Raw genomic sequence first — 21,926 nt, forward strand, 5'->3', positions numbered from 1 at the left:
AAAATTTTGAGTAAAAAAAAAAAAAAAAAAAAAAAAAAAAAGACATAAAGAAGGACAAGAAGGAGTTGAATAATAGAGGTCAAAAAAGTGAGTGCAAAATTTTCTACGTTCAATGCTCATTGCCCAATGACTTGTTATCTTGCAGGATAGTCACATGACTATAACGTCCTATACGTTACTATCAATAGCTGCATTTTTTTATTCTTTTATTTTCCTCTTTATACATTCGTTTTTTTTTTTTGGGAAATGTTTTACATATGATTAAGTGGAGTGTTGGAGAAGATTTATACATTCGTTTTTTTATTTTTATTTTTATTGTTGTCAAATTTTTTTTTCTAGTTAAGTTGATCGAATAGTTTATTTGGTAATTAAAAGATACAAAGTTTGACAATCAAGAGTTGTATTTTAACATTCTTGATTTGAGACTACAGTGACTATTATTTCATTACATTAATTTTTTAACTAGAGTTACAAAACAAACTTTATTTATAATACAGTGTCAAATGACATTTACGGACTTTTTCGTAAATTTTAAAAAGACAAAATTTAATTTCACATTTAATTTTTTATTATAATATTATTTTTTTGGTTTTTTCGTCACTATGAATTTGACCATTGTTATACTTGAATTTTTTAAAAATCAATAAAAAAAATTCTTTTTAAAATATCCTCATAAGAAAATGAGTTAGATTTGGAAATTTTACTATAAACCAGAGGTAAAAAAAAAATTTATTGATTTTAGACCGTGATTCATATTTTTAACCTTTCATTGTAACATGACGAGGATAATATTTTTTAGAAAAATAATAAATTTAGCATTTTCCTTGGATAAGCAAATGGGACGCCGACTATTACTGCAGATGTTCACAGAGAATTACAGCCACATTCACAGCTCAGCTTGCATTTGTTCATCTTGTCCTTTTCCTTTTACTACAGTGTACCTCGCAAATTTTCCATTCAAATATATAATGGCAAATATGTAATCTGCTACCAGAATGCTATAAATACAAGATGGCTCAACCACGGCTTAGCTTGCCTTGTTAAGCCGAGCCGGGGACGATGGAGCCGACTAGGAGTTAAAAGAGGGGCAGTGGCAGAAATGGAAAAATATAGTATCGCGCAAGGGCAAAAGTGGAAAGTCAAAGTGGGATTAGAGTTTGACGGAAAGCGGTGACGGTGTTAGTTGGGAGTGGACGGATAGGGAAAAACCGCGTATGGTTCACTAGGATGAACAAACGGAATCTTTTATTGTTCGGTTGTGGGCCCGGGAGCCACCACACTCCCAATTCTCGCTTGGTAACTCCCATTTTGCGGACCCCACTTTTCACCAGCCTCAATGTCTCATTATTACCACAAGCAAGGATATAGAACAAACTCCTGAGTGCGGTATTTTTATGTTTTCCTTTTTTTTTTACCGCATAGGATATTTTTAACACTATAATTTTTTTGACAGATCAAGAAGAGGTGTCTTGAGCAGACTTTAACTGTAGAAAATATTTTTAAACCTAATTCATACTCAGATTAATATCTGTTTGCACCGGATATTTTGATTCGATCAAATTCTTCTTTGATTAAAACTTGATCTAAATCTCTTTAACATAACACACTCTTATAAAAGTCTTATTAACTATTATGTATTTATATATGAATTAATTGTAGCATATTGTATAATTATACTATCGAGCAAAATAAATTCATAGATTTTGTTTTGTTAGCATCTGCATGATGTAATACTTGAATCTTATCCATGACTGAAAAGGATGTATGAATTTGACATTGTTGTTGACACTAATATATAAATATTTGGGGCTTGTGCTCTAGTTGAGATATATCTCAGCAATTTAATTCTTTTACCAGTATGTAGAGTACGAGCGATGAATGATATACTTAAAATTCTGGTTCAACAAACTTATAATATTGAGCAAAAGAAATTAAATTATGTTTTTTACTTGACACTGATTTGGGTCACAATAAATGTTACTAACATTGGGCATAAGGAGACCAAATGGAATCACAGATTCATTAGATTGGGCTATCCAGGTTTTGGTTGTTGAATTAAAATTTAGAAATAGGCCCAAGGGTAAAACTGTCAGACTCAAAGCAATTACTTAATATTTTTCTTAATTGGAGAATTAGATTAGAAATAAAATGGAAATTTCTATATAGTGTGATGTTATCTTTGTTACCCTTCTAAATGAATGATTACAAGACCGAATCCTGGTAGTATTCTTTGTAAAGAATCATTGAGCGCCCATTAAATTTAAGGTGGTGGGAGCATTGATTCTTTTTAAGAAAAAAAAAGATTACAAATAAAATAACCCATTAAATTTGAGTTTACACTCTGAAATTCAATTTAGAGGTTAAAACCAATTGAATATGTTTCAGAAGAAGTGACCAAACATGATTTTTGTATCTGAATAATTATAAATTTAATTTCTAACAATATATTCTATCAGTCTAACTCGTATGTAGACACTTGGTGTAACCCCCCAAAAAAAAAAAAAGTGAAAGTGAAAGAATAATTGAAAATTTGAGATATGTGATTTCAATCCCAGACTTCAAGAACTGTCCACCAGTAAACAACTTTTGACTAAATCTGTTTTTAGGTGTGAAAAGTTAAAAAGAATGTAATTCACATTTCAAAAAAAAGTAATGACATATATAATATTTAATGATGAAGAGTTGTATTCAAAAAGATTTTATGTTATATTTAAGTATAAAAAAGATTCAATGGCATATACGGAGTATATCATAAGGTAAAATATATGTTAGTATTTGATACATCAATACTTTATCTAAAAAATTTTTACGATATTTGATAATGGTAATAATTTTTGAGTAACATAAGATTAAGTGAAAGAATAATTGGAATATTAGTGGTATGATCATGTGTGTTAGGTCATCTTCATAACATTTTGCCTTAGCTTAGGTTAGTTGAAGCGCTCTCACTTGGTGTGTTTGGTCCATTGTGCCGACCGAAGATCAATTAATTTTTTTAAATAACATACGACGTTGATTTTAAAAAACTTGATGTCGTATCATTTATTTATTACTCCATACATTGGCCAGAATAACATTGAAAACTAACTGACATTGTATGTCCAAAATAACTCATGTTACTATGCGTTAAAAGTATTTTTTGTAGTAGTGTTTAGCTAGCAATAGACTATAAGAAGGTAAACCAATTTAAGTTGTTTGCTTACTAGTTACATGGTTATATCCCTGCTACTGAAGCCTAGCTACTCGCCTATCTTGTGACCTAGCAGACAAAATACCGCAGGCAGGTTAACCAACATAGGTTGTTTGCTTACCCGCTCAAATCAACAAGAGGACCAATAGACATCACTCATAGAGAGTTGAACTTGAATCTTGTGATGATTATCAAACCAATTGTTCGACTAACTTGGTTCGATTGCCCCAACTTTTGAAAGCTGAGTTATGATGTGTTATGGGATTATAATTATGTGTGGCAATTCGAAATCTTTGCGTGGAGAATATGAAGTTTGATAATTTGGTTTAGGACAACATAACGTGCTTAAACAATGCCTAATATTGATCATCAATCAAAATCTACAAGTCGAAATTTTTGAGTGGAGATTATATATGAACTTTGATAATTTGGTTTAGGACAACATAACGTGCTTAAACAATGCCTAATATTGAACAATCAAAATCTACAAGTCATATCACATTATTTTGGACAATTTTGCACATGCTTAGTTATTTTATATTATAAAGTCAATATCGCATCCACTGAGACTCAAACCCACCCCTCTCATATGGAGATGTAACAATGTGCCATTAGACCCGACAATTTATTTTTGGTGTTAATTCAATTAATTTCAATGATTTTCTAAAAAAATTGGGTTGTAATAACATGAACAAAACACACTTTTAAAGTTTCATAATTTGATTATTTCTTTTTTTAGGTTGAACATTTGTGTTTGAATCATTGATGAAGATTTTTTGTGATCCTTGATTAGTAATCCTTATTTCTTCCGAATGAAGACATTTGTTAATCCATATTAATCATCATTAATACTCATGTTTATAGATCTATAAGCACGCAGCAGGTATTATGGTTTTCTGCTTTTATTTAGGATTATACCAATCATAAGCAACAAGACAATACCCCAATTGATATACCATAGATCATGATCTACGTTATAAGGTGGACCACTGAAATAAGGTTCATTTTTAGTATATTAAAAATTCATTTTTTTATTGTACTATATGTTCCTTATATTTTGACACCAGTTCATCTGCATGTTCTGTTTTTATTGCCTAAAAATGAAATATCCAAAAATAATAAACATGTAGTACATTAAAAATAAATATGTGCCAGTGGCCCACGTTACACCATGAATCATGGTCTATGATTTAATTTACTCAATTACCCCCAAGTGGGCTCCATTTTTTTGGGCCGGGTCTTATCTTCAAATATTGGGCCATTCCACACACTTTTTCTTGGAAGATTGTACTATCAGTCCAACCTTTGTAGATCAAATGTATGTACAATGGGTATTGAATTACTTGCCACCAACGTGGAGGGGCAAAGCAAAATGAAGTTGAGTACTTGAGATATATACAAATGGGCTTGGCCCATGTAAGTTGGGCCATCTTGATGAGTTGGGCTTACAGACCCAACTTACTGTACCTTCCATTTCTAAATGGTTGCAAGACAGGAAACTATAAGCACGTTATTACGTGGACTATGGTCCATATAGTGTTATGTAGATCATAATAAAAAATATATTTTTAATATAATAAAAGTACATTATTCGTGTACTGAATGCACATTATATAAAATAATGTACTTTCAGTACTCAAATAATATATTTTCTCTTAATATAATGTACGTTTTTAATATACTAAAAGTAAATTATTTTATAGTGTGATACGCACAATAATAATTGCTATAAGCAGACTTGTTATATCGTAGATAAGTATCCACCAATACAACAATTGTATTGTGGATCTTGATCTAGATGATGTATGTATTTGTAAGTAGTAGATAATAATTTGTTAACTGCAGATGCATATGTTAAGTGAAAAGTACATATGTTGGTCAACAGAATCTATTATAAAACCAATGGATTGTGTTTCAATTGAAGATTTTTGCTTTTCTTTTACTTGAATCTTTTGTGTGCATATTACAAATTCTCCAGATTCTTGCTATGCAACCCAATGGCTATATATTCAATTCGATCTTCATCCTGTAAATCACTATATTTTTCATTCTCAAATCGAGTTAATTACAATCCATTCATCACTATACATGAAGTGGATGAAACAATGCTTTCTAGGGAAGGGATCATATGGAGAAGTACACTTGGCCGTCGAACCCGCCGGAAAAATGAAGATTGCAGTGAAGTCCGCCGGAATCGAGAACTCAAGTTCCCTGAGACGGGAAGGACAGTACTTAGACGCTCTCAGAGGCTGCCCCTATATCGTTCAATGTTTTGGGGAAGACATTAGCGTGGAAAATGGAGGACACGTGTACAACCTTCTGCTAGAATACGCTCCCGGCGGCACCCTCCGGGATATGATCGAGGCTCACGGCGGATGCATGCCGGAGACGGAGGTTGCACGGTGCACTTATCAGCTTCTCAGAGGTATCCGCCACGTGCATAGCCTAGGGTTCGTTCACTGCGACTTAAAGCCGGAAAATGTCCTCGTCTTCCCCGCTCAAGATGGCCGGAATCGGCTCAAGTTGTGCGATTTCGGGCTGGCGGAGCGGGTCGGCCGACGGAGTGATGGTTACGGTGATTACTTTCGCGGGACGTTACTATACGCGCCGCCGGAATCTTTAACCACTTGGTGGACAATGTCACTGAGGTAATTTTATATATGTATATGCTTAGGATTACGTATAAGGCCTATAATCTAACCTTTGATTCAACTTGTTATGATCAAGTATTAATATATCACTAAAGCCACCATATTTTCGAGAAGTTGGAATTAGATTTGACCTTTTAAATCTTTAATATAATTACTGATTTTCGCCCAACAAACTCCAGCCGCATCATGCTAGACTTGACATTTACTTATCTCAGCCCAACAAAAATAATTAATAAAAGAACAGTCTCATTATCGTGAAAGTATGACATATTATAGAACCACGTTAATGTGGTAAATACACTGAGATATACCAATATGTGTATATACTCGGATATGGTTTGTAAAATTGTAAGAGTCTACTTGTTGGTGTAAGTGGTAGAGCTCAAGCACATGTGACAATGGGTTAAAGAGTTTTGAGTTGATTAGAGTTAGGTGAAATGGCAAAAAGTCCCCTCTATGTATAATTAATATGGTATTTATAGGAGTGCGAAGCGAACACATGTTGGGGGGGTTTGCATGTGTGTCACATGTGACACATGCACAGGGGTGTTAGAGGCATTGCTACTACCCCACGTGTGCAAAGGTTTCTGAAGTCATGTTATCTCTATGGTCGGAATGACACACAAAAATAGAGAAATAAGGCTCATCTCTCTGAGTGGCCTGCTCGTGTTAGCCGCCATGACATAGCAAGGTTGGTCCTGATCTTAAGGTAAGGTGAAAGGTGCACTCTAACAAGTGCTTTGCTCGGTATTCACATCATGATCAGGTAAGCCTAACATAAGGTCGATCAAGATCGAGAAATGTTCCCCATAACATACATGTAGTACCCTAAGTATACCTAAATACATACAAGGAATATTCCCCGTCACATATAAATATTATCAATCTCAACATTCTTATTCTGGTTTATCTCAACTTAACTTAACCCGCAGGTCGTACGAGGCGGCTAAGGATATCTGGGCGCTGGGTTGCATCGTCATCCAGATGATCACCGGAAAACTTATGTGGCAAGTCGATGAGTTAACCATGAAAATATCATTAACCAAACCGGAAATGCCAAACCATATCTCCCACTTGGCCAACCATTTCCTGGAAAAATGTTTGCAGATTGAACCACAAAACAGATGGACGGCCGAGAAGCTGCTAGATCACCCATTTGTTAGGGGTTTTGCTGTTCTTGAAGGTGAAGAAGACGAAGGGTTTGTGAATCCGAAAGACTATACGCCATTGATTTCCTATAAGGATCTGTTTGGTTCATCATCACCGGCATATCCAAAAGCTCCTTTTGTTGAATATGTTTTGTTCCCTGAGAAAGACGACGAAGATAATGGATGCCGGTTTATGTTTCCTTGTGGGGAGGACTTGATGAAGCAAATTTAAGGATTGCAACGACGTCGTTTTATTCATATATCGATTTTTTTTAATGCATCAAATATGTATCTATAAAGAGATGAGTTAGCAAAGGTCATTATGCACTCCTACAAAGTCGAACTTAGAGCTCATTTTATTACCATATATAATGGCAAAGTGCAAGATGTAGCAATGTCAAATCAGACAAAGAGTTAACATGATAAAAAATAACATAATTTAAAAAATAAATTCAAAATTATCCTATATTTATAAAGAAATGTTCCGTAGTTAATAACAATTCAATATTAAAAATATAAATTTAAATAATAAAAATAGAATAAATAGAAATTGTTAATAATAATTCAACATAAGAGTTTAATAAATTTTAATAAAAATTGAATAGATAATATATAAACACTAAAATAACTAAAAACATCAAGGGTAAATTAAATTTTTTAAAATGAAAATAAAATAAGTTTATATCAATAAGCTACTCAAAGTAGCTTCTTTTTTTTTTTTTTTCAACTTATTAGCATCAATAAGATAAGTCAAAAAATTATTTACAAAATTGATCTAATAATCTAAACTTTGGTTGATATATAAGTCATTTTCCAAACATCTATCTCCTATAATGTTTTCTTAATAAATATATATTTTTAATTCAATGTAGAGTTTGAGATCAGAAAACTAAAAAATGTAGAAACTTAAAAAAAAATAAAAAATAATAAGTTTTAATTTCTTCCAATATGATTGTTAAAAAAGAGTGTAGGGTGTTTGAATTGGTTTGCATGATACTGATTCACTTGTAGTCATTCAAAAAATTATGGGCAACTCTTTCACGGGAGAAACTAGAAACTTTGCATGAGAAATCAGGCACTTGCTAGATCGCTATGAATTTGATTTGCCATGTCATACATGTTCATAGAAAAATTAATATGTGTGATGATTGGATGCTCGTGAAAGTTTAAGGCCATCAGCTTAGGGTGTTATAATCAAAGTAACAAAACAATACATTGTAAAATCGCGAACTTGAATCATTATGGTTATCAAGTTGATCTATAAGCTAATTTGGTTGGAGTTACTCAAGATCATGTGGTAAATGTTCTATATATATTACTACCTATCTTATATTGACGTACAGGTGATATGCATAAAAGAGATTACCATGTGTTATATAAAGAGTTCAATAATATAAGAGCAACGACATCATTGATTTAATTTTTTAGTTTTTTTTTCAGCTTTTTAAATAGGTGAAGGAAAGAGAAGAAATGAAAGAGAAGGAAAAAATTATTACAAATAAGAATTTTTTGTGAGATCCATTATCCCACAAAAAATTTATCTGTTTAATTTGGCCTCAGGCACGGTGCATGTGACGCGCACGTGACGCATCAGCAAGTGCGTGCATTGTACAATCTGGCTGGGCACGTAAAACTTCATATTTCTCCTTTTTGCCTTTATGTTTTGATTTTTTCTTCTACTCCCTTTCCTTGTCGGCACATCAAAAATTGTGGGAAAAAAAAAAAAGTTGAATTGATAAGGATGCTCTAAGGGCTTCCTTAACAATATGAGTTTTTAATTCAGTGTCCATAATGCTATGTGAATACTGATCCATGATGTAAATTGTCGAAAAAACCTGCCAAAAATCATTGATGGGTTTAGCCTAAGGGATGTTGTATACTTAGTCCACTTAGCAATATTTAGAACTACTACTTTTTTTTTTTTTGGCAAATAATATTTAGTACTACTTTATGCTTGGCACTTCTTATAAATATAAATATCAAATAATTTAGTGACTAGGAATCAATTCTCTTTTGTTAAATGGTATACACGTTAGTAGCAATAATATAATGACTATGTGGTGTGTTGTGTAATCGTCACAAGTTCACGTAATGTTCCAAGTGATTTCTGCGTCATTTGTCAATAGGAGAAACAAAAATTAATAATAAACAAATTTGATTCTTACCAACGCATTCTCGATTGACTCATCCGCACTTGGTAATTCTAATACGATTTACAACTCTTGTGTGATTTACAAGTTATTATATAGGAGTGATATTTACCTAGAATACAACCTCGAGTACTGATTATGAATTTGTCACGTTGCCAAAAAAAAATTCATAACAATAAGTATGATAGTAACATCCAAGAAAATGGCCTACACCTTCAACCAACATAGAAAGTGATTGACGAGGAAAGTGTATATATAATTGAGTGGTTGCACATAGTATTGGGGATGGGTATTGTTGTATCAATTATTATGTAAGTTGAAAATTGCATTTTCGATATCTAATTATACTTAATTCCTCGATGTATGACCATATCTTTTATATATATATATATATATATATATATATATATATATATTTTAAAATGACGAGAAAAATTCAGTCACTATACGAGGGTAAGTATTGGATAAATCTTATTCTTGTGTAACAACTACAAAATCACACCGGAGAGGTAAAATATATTTAAAAACTCTCTGCGACAGACTCGACCAAAATTAAAAAATATTGATAAGAATCCGATATCCATGGAACAACCCAAGTTTGACTTGAGGGCTGCAAAATTTTACTTTCACTAAAAAAAAAAAATATGGGTTCGTTCCCTCTAAGATAAACATGTATCCTTCTTGTCTCTATGACAAGTTAATTGAGCTTTTCTCTTTATCTTTTGGTGAGTGTTGTTCTATTTTCGTCTGTTTAATTATGTTTCTCTCTGTCCATTTATTGGTGATAGTGCAACAATGAGAGTTGGATGTGTTCGTAGGTATGAAAATGAAGCCTTCATTGTAGCTAAAGGATTTAAGTGGAGAGGAACCTTCTTACCAAGAGATCGATGCTAAAATTGTGGTTGTCAGAGAAGCTTGGAGTAGGTTGAAGGAGCATAATATCGACAATGCTCGGAATCAAATTCTCTACTAATACTTCAAGATTTGTACTTAGTCAGTGAAGCTTATTATTTTCATCTCATTCTTAAGAATATTAAAAATTTGGTGGACGTTTTCTCTCATGAAAGTTTATTTTTGTTAAGCGGTCTGTGATCGAAATAGCTCATTTGATAGTTAGATAATTTGTCTATGTCAGGTTGTATAGACTAATTTTTTAACTCTCTACTATCATGTGTAATGCTTTATTTATAGAAATGAATTTTTCTTTCTGTTTCAAACAAAAAACATGACAAACTGGAGTATCTTTCAACTAAACATGGAATATCTTTTGTAATCACATAATATCCAATTTTTTAATATTTTTTTTGAGAATATATGTGTTGATCTTATCTTGTTAATTGTTCGAGCCACGGATGTCGTAGCAGTGTCAGACTGTCAGCTTTAAGTTAAAGAAATTCATTGTCTATTTCATACATAAGCTAAGCCACGTTTTACACGTGCAATTTAAAGCAAATGTACAACCCATTTGGTGGTTAGGTTTTTTGGTGCGACTTGCCATCACTGGTAAAATATTGCACCTAAGGCTATAAGATTAAGTCTTAATAAATAATTGTAAAGTGAAAATTTTACTTTTTTGTGCGATGAATCCTTATCCACTCAAAGTTTTATGACACGATTTGACACTAAAAGATTTATTTACATTGGTTTCGTATAATTGACAGACGGATAAAATAACTTACATCATCAATTAATTAAAGGGTCACACTTGTCCCACGGATCCTTATTTGTGAGACAGGTCGAGTCGAATCAACATGCAAATGTCATACTTATATACTCAAATATAATACTAATCAAGATAAAATTATCATGTATAAGAGAAAATGTAATACTTTTGATGTAAAAGTATTATATTTTCCACCATAAGTATTACATTTTCCATAATAAGTAGTGTCCCCCTTACTTATTAGGAAAAATATAATACTTTTAAGGAAAAAATGTAATACTTTTAAATCAAAATGTAAAAGTATTACAGTTTCTCTTTAAAATATTACATTTATTATTATATAGTAAATAACAAAAATTTTATTTCTGATTTGTGTTACATTTGAGCATATAAGTATGACATTTGTGCTTATAAATATCACATTTTCACCTTAATCCGTCCCGACCCGACTCGTCCAACGGTGAGACCGAGACGATCTCACACAATTTTTTGCCTTAATTAAATAACATTATTTTAAGCTCCAAAAGGAGTTTCAGAGTGGACAGAAATATGATTCTTGTATTTGAAGTTCGCAAGGTTGAGCTAGATGCACATAATTTCATCTTGGGTTCGTTTGAAAAATTGAGAAATGACTTTTGAAAAATGTTTTATGGAAAATGAGTCATTTTTCAAAAAATATTTTTCTTTTTATGTGTTTGATTGCACAATATAAAACTATCTTTGTGTGTTTGGTTCATTTTTAAAAAATGTGTAGAATTATATAATTAAACATTTTAAATAGACCCTCGAACTATAGCTCATTGTGCAATTAGACCCTCAAACTTTAAAAAAGTTCAATTAGGCACTCAAACTTGTTATTTTGGAGCAAATAGACCCTTGAACTTATTTATGACCTGTAATAGCATGTCATAAACATTTCCGGCGAACTCCGACAAAGTTCCAGAGAAATTCCGGCCAAAAAACAAAACCAACAACCGCCGGCGACCGTGAACCGTTTCACGGTCGCCGGTCGGGATGGCGACCAAACTAGTCGCCATCCCGTGGAGACGGCAACCAGCTTGGTCGCCGTCTCCAACTCTGGATGGCGACCAAGCTGGTCGCCGTCTCCAGAGCCGTCTTTAGAGTTGGAGACGGCGACCAGCTAGGTCGTCGTCTCCAACTGGAGACGGCGACCAGCTTGGTCGCCGTATCCAACTTTGGAAGGCGACCATCTTGGTCGCCGTCTCCAACTCTAGAGACAGCGACCAGTTTGGTCGCCATCCCAACCGGCCACGCCGCCGGCGATCGTGAACCATTTCACGGTCGCCGGCGCTATTGGTTTTGTTTTTTTTGGCTGGAATTTCTTCGGAGTTCGCCGAAAATGTTTATGACCTGCTATTACAGGTCATAAATAAGTTCAAGGTCTATTTGCTTCAAAATAACAAGTTTGAGGGCTTAATTGAACTTTTTTAAAGTTTGAGGGTCTAATTGCACAATGAGCTATAGTTCGAGGGCCTATTTGACCCTTTTCCCAAATATTTATAATAATATTAAAAATAATATTATTTATCAAAAATTTTAAAGGAAAAAAAACAAACCTAGGAAACCAGACCTCTGGTTTCTGTCGAAAACCAAGGTCGTGGTTGTTGTTCGTAGGCTTTGTAGTTTTGCGGAAAATGACTTATGCCAAATTTTGACAAAAGCCATTTCCTGTCAAATTAGCTATATTTTATTTTCAGTTGAATAGACTTTTCAAGCATATTCAAACATTGAAAATCTGAACCAAGTTTTCAAACACGTAGTAAATGTTGGTTTACTTAGTACACATTTTCATTCAATAGTTACAAATTTTTCTCATCATTCGACAATAACATTTTTTTATTGAGATTTTTAGTGATTTAAAAACCTAAATAATTTCTTCTCAAAAAATCTAAATAATTTTTTTTAGATATTATTACGTTAATTACCTAATAAGTGCACACCCGAATCTAATAAGAATATTAGGCAGCGATATTATTACGTTAATTAACTCCATTTTAGATATTGGTCGGCGTCTTCTCGCTAATGCAAATTGACCGAAAGCCCTTGGCTAAACGTGTCAATAACTCAATCACACAAAGGCGGAGGGGCATTACCGTCCTTTAGAGGTATAATATGTTTATTGGACAAGCGTGTAGGCCCCACGACCGGTCTCCGTTAAGCTGTCAGGAGATGACGGCTGACTCAGCAACGAGTTTTTAAAACGTTTATCTAAACTCCCTCTCTCCGTGTCTCGCCTTATAAATACTCCTCTTCCCTCCCTCCCCTAAACCTCCCCTGCATTTCATCGAACATCTTATCTCTCTCTCTCTCTGATCATCGAAAATGGATTCCTTCTGCAAATCAGTTCGCGATTCTTCTTCTCCCTTCGACGCCATCATTTTCGGTAAGTCCTTCTTCTTCTTCTTAGCTTTCAATTGCAATTTGTTTTTGTTTTTTTGTTTGTTTTTTATATATATATAGGAAATGCTGAGGTTTTTTGTTGTTTCCTCTGTGATTTTAGATATGGATGATACTCTGTACTCGTCGAAAGTTGGAATTGGACAAGCATTGAAGAAGAATATTGATGGTTTGAATTTTTATTTTTATTTTTTTGGTTCTGTTTTTTCTTCCTGATACATTTTTTTGATCAGTGATGATTCCAGCATAACTGTTTCTGTTACTGATTTTTTTGGTTTTTGAACTAGATTTTCTCGTGGAGAAATGCGGATTTCCAGAGACGGAAGCTTCCGCCTTGCGCGTTGACCTCTTCAAAAAATACGGAAGCTCTCTTGCGGGTTTACGAGTATGTATTTAATCTCTGCCTTGAATCTAAGAACATCATTCTGATAATAATCTCTGATTGATAAATTTTTGTTTAATATCTTCTGTTTCAGGCATTAGGGTATGATATTGATGCTGATGAATATCACAGGTGAGGGAAAAATGGAAAATAGCCATTTTCCTCTTGAAAAAATCTATTTAAAAATTTAAAAAGGATTTCTCGAATTTATGGTTCTAATTTCGCATTTTTCAACAGCTTTGTCCATGGAAGATTACCCTACAATCTCATCAAACCAGACCCTGAGCTTAGAAGCCTTTTGTGCAGCATCAACCAACGCAAAATTGTAAGTCAAACATACATTAGCCTGTAAATTTCTCGATTGATTTTCCATTTCTAATAGTTTATTGTGTTTATTATTGGAATTTATTGCAGATATTTACGAATTCGGACAGAGTTCACGCAATGAAAGTATTAGATAGGATCGGAATCAAGGATTGTTTCGAGCAAATTATATGCTTCGAGACCATGAATCCTAACCTGTCCCGATCGTCCCGGCCGGACGAGTTCCCCGTCGTTCTGAAACCCGCCATGGAGGCCATGAACATCGCCGTTGACTTCGCAGACGTCGATCCTCGCCGCACGGTAGCTTCTCAGTTCTCATCAATCACCTTTAATTTCAACACATCATTCATTTCCAAACCTAACGTCTCGGATTCCCCTTGTAATTTCAGCTCTTCCTCGATGACAACACGCGAAACATTGCCGCCGGAAACGCCGTAGGACTCCGAACAGCTTTGGTACGTGCAATCTGTTACAACCACTTTCTAGTAATTTTTTTTAATGAGTAATATTGCCTCTGTTAGAGTACAGTATGTTCATCATAACTACTTTCTCAAGCGAAGCATAAAGAGTCAATATTCCATCCATTTTCTAGTAGTTTAATTACGTATTTAGCTAAAATCTGAAGAAACTAAACATTTGAAGGTGGGGACGGCGACGAAGACGAAAGAGAGTGACTATGCGATGGAGAAAGTGACGGACATGATGCAGGTGATACCAGAAATCTGGTTTGGAGAAGAAGTGAGATGCAGCAGAAGCGAAATGGATTCATATCTTGCAACCACATCAGTGGGCGCTTAAAGCAAGCATTCATTCATTCCCAGGTTTAGGGTTCGTAAATATGTACACTTCAATTCCCAGAATGTATCATGTATCATATATGTATTGACTTGCCCAAATGTAGTAGAATAAGATGGGCTGGCGTGTTCCACTGTATCAATGTAATAATGCCAAGTGTTGTTAACATGTATTTATGCAATAAAATAAGCTTTCTGATGAGTGATGACAGATGTGGATTTCTATGAAAACTGATTGTGATTAGGTGGTGACTACTCGTCTTTATGGAGACGAATCAGACGAGGCTGTCCACGTTATACTGGATATGGACGCATGACGTGTTGTTCTAATACACATATTATATTATTAAAATTAATGATTATTAATTAGAGCATCCATGAAAGAGAGGAGAGGAGAGTGAGAGGAAAAAAAAAAAAAACAGACGTGTGCAGTGCATGTGTTGGGTGCTTGTGTCTCCAGCACGCGAGAACCTGACTACTGCTTTGCTTTTCTTTCTCAATCCGTTGACACTATAAAAATTTTACTCTTGCAGAAATAAAAACCTCCAAAAAAAACTCATCCATCATCAATAACAAACAATCTTTTTTAAGTACTGTTCCAAAAATCGATCAAAAGCCATTGATGTAGTTGCTCTTAGTACATTGTAAGTTCAATTCTTGTGCAAAAAGTGATTTATGTGCTTCAAAGGTCTCATAGGGGTGTATCATGTTAAGGAGTTTTGGATTAAATTTTTACAGAATGAGAATGAAAAACACTATGAACACCATTTAATCGTATTTGAATTAGCTTCATAGTGTTGAGATACATAATTATGTATAGAAAAAGAACATTTATAAGAAATGTAGCTATAATATATACGTAGTATAATTTTGTAAGCACAGAGAATTGTAAAATTTTCTTTAACTTATTATCATTACATTAACTTTTATTAACTCACAATAGGATGAATTGATTCACCTTTAGTGAATGAACAACGTAATTATTAATTGGTATTTTTGAATAAGCCTTCTATAAGATTGTCTCACCTGAAATATGTATTATTTTTTAGTTAAAATGCATTCTTTTTTATGGGTGTATAAAAAAGTATTAAACAATTTCAATTACTTAGGACGAATTATACAATTATCTTATGACTTATGAACAAAAAATTACAATTTTCCTGTAAATAAAATCATGTTTAGAGTTATAGTTAATTGTTTCCACGAGAAACACGAAATTGCATTTGTTTAATGGTAAAATAAAGTCATAAAAAAATTATAGTGTATCAATTACATGACATAAATACATAATAGTTGACAATAAATTAGTATTTTATACTATTATTATAGCTTCTATGTATGCTTTCTTTGATGTGATGATGCGAAATGAAGGTGATTGCATTGCTTTCCAGCTTAGAACTGATTCCTATATTTAGATTTAATAATTGATGAAAATTGCAAATAATGGTAGTTTATTGAGTTCATAATAATGCAATGTTAATGGAGGATAAAAACAACAACAATAATGCAAATGCTGGCCCAGGATGTCACTACTCACTAGCAGTAATATAAAACTCAATTATTAAACAATGTACCATCATCCCTATAATAATATAAATCATTTCCATTCATATATAAATTCATTTTTATTATATTAAAAATTTATTTCTATGTATTATATATTTATTTTTTCCAATGACCTTGTGGTCTAGTGGCACCCGGTTGCACCCCAGGTGAAAGGGGGTGAGTTCGAGCCTCAGTAGTGGAGGCACTGCTGTCTCTTTGTGCCAAAAAAATATATTTATTTTTAATATATAACTTAAAAATAAATTTATTATAGATTAAAATTGATTTATCTCATTGTGATTCTTTGTCAGTTAGGCTCATAAGGTAGATTTTACCTAAATCACATATTCAAATAGTATTTTTTCTTTAAAAAAAAAAAATTAACCTGGTTGGCGTGAGTGGCTCTGCACTCTTATTTCTTAAGAGAGGTCGGAAGGTCAAATCTGGTTAAAATCGAGCTTAAATGTGTCTCTTATAATTAGGGTTTCGTTGATATTATGCACCAAGCTTGCTCACATACACACATTGAGTTCATGTTCTTTGCCTCCAAAGTGGGTACATTTATGCACAGTTGCATTTTGTTTTTTTGTATAAATTAAAGTTGGCATATTATAGTGAGTTCTTATCATGTAGTGAAAAATGGCTGTGTCAACCTTCAACTAAAATCCAATCATTGTACATTTGTAGCTTTGTACCCAACGTCATGTCAATTTCATTAATTTTTATTGAGTAGCTTTAATGTCGTCATGTGGATAGATATTTTAAGACTATTTTAGTAAAACATCATCGATGTCATCGATATCGATAGAGATTTTATGGTGACAACAAATTATAACACGTATTTCAGATTAGACCATTTTAATTCAACATCATTGATGTCGATAGAAATTTTATTGTATTGACAAGTTTCAAGACTTTCTTCAGATAAAGTCATTTTATATAAACATTGTTGATGTAGTCGTCGTGCAGATGAAAATTTTACCATTTTTAATATTTTCTAAACACTTTCTTTAGATAAAGTCAAGAAATAATTGCACTCGAGATAATATATAATGAAATATATTTAGTTTCTTGCTAACATTATTCATAAGAATATTTATGCTTTATGTATCAAATTTAAAGCAAATAAAAAAGTGTTAAATTGGTTTCCTAATTCTAACAAAATAGTGCAATTAGGTCATATTATTGCTTATTCAACATGTTACTATTGATATGATGTTAATAAATACTGTAATAAGTTAATATGTAGCATCCTATACTTACATAGATTTTAATTAGACTATTATTTAATTTAATTTTTAATTTCTTGGTACAATATTACATTTTTGGCATTTTCTAAAAACATTATTTAAAAAAAAAATTAAAAGAAATAGTCACTGCCGACATATTTATTGACGGACAACCTTAAGTTGTCCATCATCAAAAGTGAAAACTATGACTATCAAGAGGTGAAGGAAAAAAGACGAGAGAGGAGAGAGAAAGATGAGGTGCTTTGTAAGTTGGAATTTTTAAACAAAAAGTATTATTTTAAAAATTTTAAATTAAAACCTACGTAACCATCATATTAATAGATAACCACAGCTAAGATAGATAACCACTAATAGATAACCACAGCTAAGTATCTTTAAGTACCATTAAGATGGGAGTCATGGCCCATGGGGCTACCAGTCACCAGCCTCATCCAAACACTGTTTCCACAGAAATATTCTATGTAGAATTATTGCAAGATATTCAATACCTAGAAACACAAGAAATTGAATAAAACACACTATGAGATAACCTCAACTAAATGGCCAATAATTAACTTGATAACCATAATTTCTAAGTTCAACTCCCCGTGAAGGCCTTCTATTGGCCTTCTTTACCTCCTTGTGACCCTAATTTACCTACTTGTGGTCCTTCAATCGTTAGGGTCACAAGGCAGGGTTCACCCAGAGTGCTTTCAGGTCAAAGAACAAAATGCTTTATGATAAATACTTCAAAGATTAGTAAGGGTGCGTTTGGTTCGCACATGGGAATCAGAATCGGAATGAGTATCAAATACTTGGTAATGATAATGGGTTTTGGTGAAAGTATTTAGCATGTTTGGTAGTTAGGTGGAATGGGAATGATTATTAATAGTTGAGGAAGAAAGGAGGAAGGGAGATGAAACCCTTATTTAATAAGGGTATGGGTTTTCTCATTAATAGGGTATTCCAAACCCATAGTAGCATTCACAAAACCTATCAACCAAACACAAGCAATCACTTTCATACCCATTCCCTATGTCTAAACTCACCAACCAAACACACCCTAAAGTTATAAAGCGCACATTAACAAGCAAGGGACTGTCCTGTGATCCAACATAATCTCCAGTCATACCTGCTTCACATGATTCCCTACACACTCTAGACTGTAAAATTACATCTACAGCATTCAATTCAAAACGCCTGCATGTCACATAGGCGGAGCATCATTCTGTCAATCTCTTTCGATGCTACAAAAACATGTTCGATGAAAGACCAATCGAGTCGCAACTTAACAGTATACACAGACTTTAAAACAACGATCCAGAAGTACTAATGAATAAACTGTTGTAAAGGAAGCCTCGATTTTCACATTTCTGGCTTCACCTTCACGTCGCCATTTGGTAATGCGTTTTGTGCTTGGGCCAACTGTTTTGCTTCCTGTTTTGGATGTTAAATATCAGTTGTAATATATGTTTTAGAGACAGCAACCAGGATAAAGGACATTCTAGCAATATCAACAAACAAAATACATTCAACAACCTAGTTAGTGTATATCATATGAAGGTCTGAAAGAGTGCATTTTTGGTAGATCTTATCCGATAAGACTATTTAGACTACATATTAAATTTATTTGTTTGGCAAAGATCATGGATCATAGTACAGTTTTTAGCTTAACTTATGCCCATAAATCAGTAACTTTTACAATCCAAAATCATGAACTATAATCATAACCAAATTATCACAAATTTACCAAATGAGAACAATATTCAGGCATACATATTAATTCTCACGATACCAGAAGTTCTTTATGCAGCCGATCGCAAACATGAAGGTCTCACTGCTTGTTTTATCATATAACCCTCAATGTTAGTACATCCTTTATTCAACCCTAACATTTTTTTTGACAATTCTGAATGTTTAACACTAAACTCCCATGAATGACTGCCCTTGTATGATTTTCTAAGAGCTAATGAGATCTTCTACATTCAATGTTAATCATTATTGCTTGAACTTCTACTCTCCATATGTTCCAGAGTTTTTAAACGGAAAAGGAAAAGGAAAAAAAAAAAAAAAAAAAAAAAAAAAAAAAAAGGCAACCCCACGAGTTATTCTTCTCATCTTGGACTCTCCTGATAGGACTATGGAATATTTCTGAATCAATTCTGACAACTATTATAAACAAAATTTTCTTATCTCCACTCATTAAATCCCTCAGGAATAGTGCAATTTGTTTCTGTTTTGTGTTTTCATTAAACAAAAATTGTGATGGTGGCCAGCTGGTCAAGCAATGGAACCGAATCAAAATGTTTATTACCAGTAACCTACCTAAGGCCAGTTCAAATGTTCAATATACTGCTCTGGGGAATTGCTACTTATTTAGAAAGATATGATAAGTGCTCCCTAAAGATTTAGTGCATAATAGTATTAAGTGCACATATTAAATCCATATAGTTGAGGCCAACTAAATTGGGATCAAGGCCATGCTTGAGAGTTGAGTAGATTAACCTAAAGGGATTATTGCAGCAAGCACAAAAATTGAGAAACTTACTGCTGCAGAAGTTGCACGACTCATCCTATAAGCTTCCACTTCATCAGGAAATGCCTCTTCAAGTTCATCCAAAAGATGCTTCCTCAAACCCTGCGCCACAGTGAGAAGACAAGTGATTTATAGCATTTAATAGAATGAGCCTTTTGGCTCATTTATTTATTTATTTGTTCTTTTTTAATGTGAGGAATAGATTGGAGAATGATCCAATAAGCCTTGCAGTTTTATGGCATCAAGAATGTCGATCGCCCACATGGATATTACGGTAAGTGATTGATGGGGAAAAAAGTGTGGAATACCAGATGGTTGCGAAGGAAAGGTCAACAAAGACGAAGAAAATACAAAGAAGATGCAGCATGTAACTATAAAATTTTAGGGGCACTACTGCAAAGGGCTTCACTTTGCTCTCAGACACAGAGAACAGCAGAAGAAAGAATCAAGAATGCCTTGCAATTACAAGTACACACATATAGTCATATAGAGTGAAAATTGAAGTAAAGCTAACCTTGAAAGCATCTGTTTTTCCTTTGGTAATCTGGTTTTTGGCAATGCAACTATTCAAAACATCCCTAGTAAACTCATCTGGATTCTTCCCATCATCAATTAAACTACATAGCAATAACCAATTAAAAAGAAAAACACAATACCAGAAATCCAGAATGAGCACAAATTGACAGAGTAAAATTCATAACAATTAAAAATTTACTACCTGAGAACCTCCATGGGAACCTGAATATCACACTTCTCTGCTAATTTCGCCATATTATCAAGCTCCGACACAAGAGCGTTCCTAATTCAATTCCAAACAATTCACAGATCAGTGAAAACAATTCCAATTATAGCGTATTTAAAACAGGTGAATTTTGCGGTGCATACATGCGCTGGAGAAACGGAAGCTGGGAGGCGACGTTGAAGGAAGAGACGGTGAGATAGAGCTGGTGGAGCATCCCTAGGGTTTTCTGTATGGAGCCGATGACTTGGTTGAGATTCTGCTTGGAATCGTCCGCCGGTGAGCCGGTGGTGGCCGACGCTGATGAGTCGGCGGGCGAGGCGACGTTGGACATCGGGAGTATGACACCGTTACCGCCAGCACCGCCGGTTGCCGCCGCGTTCTGCGAAAGATTCATCTCCAACGGCGGGTTTTGAGCTCTGCGATTGTGAAACCTCTCCCTCTGTTTCCGTCGAATCTGACTTTGTCTTCTCTTCTTTTTCTTTATATATATAATGAGAAATAGGAAATTTGGGAAATATTGGATTAGGAAGTTTAATTATGTCCTTTTCTAGTATAATTAGAAGGAGATGTAAGAATAAAATTTCTAAACTTGTTTATAAAAATGATGTCTCATTCACTCGATTATCTCTTTTGATGTACTTTTATTATTTTATTATATGAGACATGATGAGAGTTGATCATGTGAAGTTAGATAATAAATCGGTGTCACTAAGATCAATACAGATATAAACAAACGAGATTCATGAGTTTGTTCTTGAAATGATCAACGAGTTGAATTTGTTCCGGTAAGTATATTTATGATAAGATCAATACATGTGCCAATCACTAACGAGACGTTAGCTTTCATATTTTGGGAGTGTTAGGAAAATGGTTAATCAACCATTTTTCCAACTGGTTTGACCAAATGTAGATGATTGACCAAGTTAATCCACCAAAATTAGTGTTTAGTAAAAAAGCTCTTTGGAATAACTTATAGGGATAATCAACTGATTTTCAAAACGCTACGTTGAGCACGTTTCTAGATCAATTGATTCCAATTTCTTCTTAAACCAAAATTGTCCCCCTTCTCTCTCATGGATGTACCTCTCAAGTTGTCCTAAAACTCATAACCATGGTTGCAATAGGCGCTATGAGCTAATCGGGCAGTAAGTAGC

The 21,926-nt window shown here is 33.7% G+C and overlaps 3 protein-coding genes across 3 annotated transcripts; 2 read left to right on the plus strand and 1 right to left on the minus strand.

Annotated features, from left to right (window-relative positions):
* The first annotated feature begins 5,236 nt into the window (after positions 1-5,236).
* LOC116002920 (mitogen-activated protein kinase kinase kinase 17-like) lies at positions 5,237-7,399 on the plus strand. The gene is made up of 2 exons (XM_031243111.1): positions 5,237-5,838; positions 6,774-7,399. Exons 1-2 carry the CDS (start codon positions 5,279-5,281, stop codon positions 7,219-7,221), a joined length of 1,008 nt encoding a protein of 335 aa, XP_031098971.1. The 5' UTR covers positions 5,237-5,278; the 3' UTR covers positions 7,222-7,399.
* A 5,651-nt stretch (positions 7,400-13,050) lies between these two features.
* Positions 13,051-14,931, plus strand: LOC116001035 (uncharacterized protein C24B11.05). Its single transcript, XM_031240942.1, has 8 exons — positions 13,051-13,206; positions 13,324-13,389; positions 13,508-13,605; positions 13,697-13,734; positions 13,840-13,927; positions 14,017-14,226; positions 14,316-14,381; positions 14,569-14,931. The coding sequence occupies exons 1-8, from the start codon at positions 13,146-13,148 to the stop codon at positions 14,722-14,724; spliced, it is 783 nt and encodes a 260-aa protein (XP_031096802.1). The 5' UTR covers positions 13,051-13,145; the 3' UTR covers positions 14,725-14,931.
* Positions 14,932-18,512: 3,581 nt separating this feature from the next.
* On the minus strand, positions 18,513-21,226 carry LOC116000919 (mediator of RNA polymerase II transcription subunit 10b-like). The gene is made up of 5 exons (XM_031240794.1): positions 20,916-21,226; positions 20,749-20,829; positions 20,545-20,647; positions 20,043-20,132; positions 18,513-18,931 (listed from the first exon to the last, which is right to left on the minus strand). The coding sequence occupies exons 1-5, from the start codon at positions 21,164-21,166 to the stop codon at positions 18,860-18,862; spliced, it is 597 nt and encodes a 198-aa protein (XP_031096654.1). The 5' UTR covers positions 21,167-21,226; the 3' UTR covers positions 18,513-18,859.
* Positions 21,227-21,926: the final 700 nt, after the last annotated feature.

Source organism: Ipomoea triloba, chromosome 13, assembly GCF_003576645.1.
Source record: "Ipomoea triloba cultivar NCNSP0323 chromosome 13, ASM357664v1".
Lineage (NCBI taxonomy): Eukaryota > Viridiplantae > Streptophyta > Magnoliopsida > Solanales > Convolvulaceae > Ipomoea > Ipomoea triloba.

Bases quoted from the DNA above. Each gene is read 5' to 3' on its own strand.
- LOC116002920 (XM_031243111.1), top strand. From the start codon at position 5,279: ATGAAGTGGATGAAACAATGCTTTCTAGGGAAGGGATCATATGGAGAA. The intron at 5,839-6,773 runs GTAATTTTATAT...CTTAACCCGCAG, and splicing joins TGGTGGACAATGTCACTGAG to GTCGTACGAGGCGGCTAAGG.
- LOC116001035 (XM_031240942.1), top strand. From the start codon at position 13,146: ATGGATTCCTTCTGCAAATCAGTTCGCGATTCTTCTTCTCCCTTCGAC. The intron at 13,606-13,696 runs GTATGTATTTAA...CTTCTGTTTCAG, and splicing joins GCTCTCTTGCGGGTTTACGA to GCATTAGGGTATGATATTGA. The intron at 14,227-14,315 runs GTAGCTTCTCAG...TTGTAATTTCAG, and splicing joins ACGTCGATCCTCGCCGCACG to CTCTTCCTCGATGACAACAC.
- LOC116000919 (XM_031240794.1), bottom strand. From the start codon at position 21,166: ATGAATCTTTCGCAGAACGCGGCGGCAACCGGCGGTGCTGGCGGTAAC. The intron at 20,648-20,748 runs GTAGTAAATTTT...ATTGCTATGTAG, and splicing joins GTTCCCATGGAGGTTCTCAG to TTTAATTGATGATGGGAAGA. The intron at 20,133-20,544 runs GTTAGCTTTACT...ACTGTGGCGCAG, and splicing joins GAAAAACAGATGCTTTCAAG to GGTTTGAGGAAGCATCTTTT.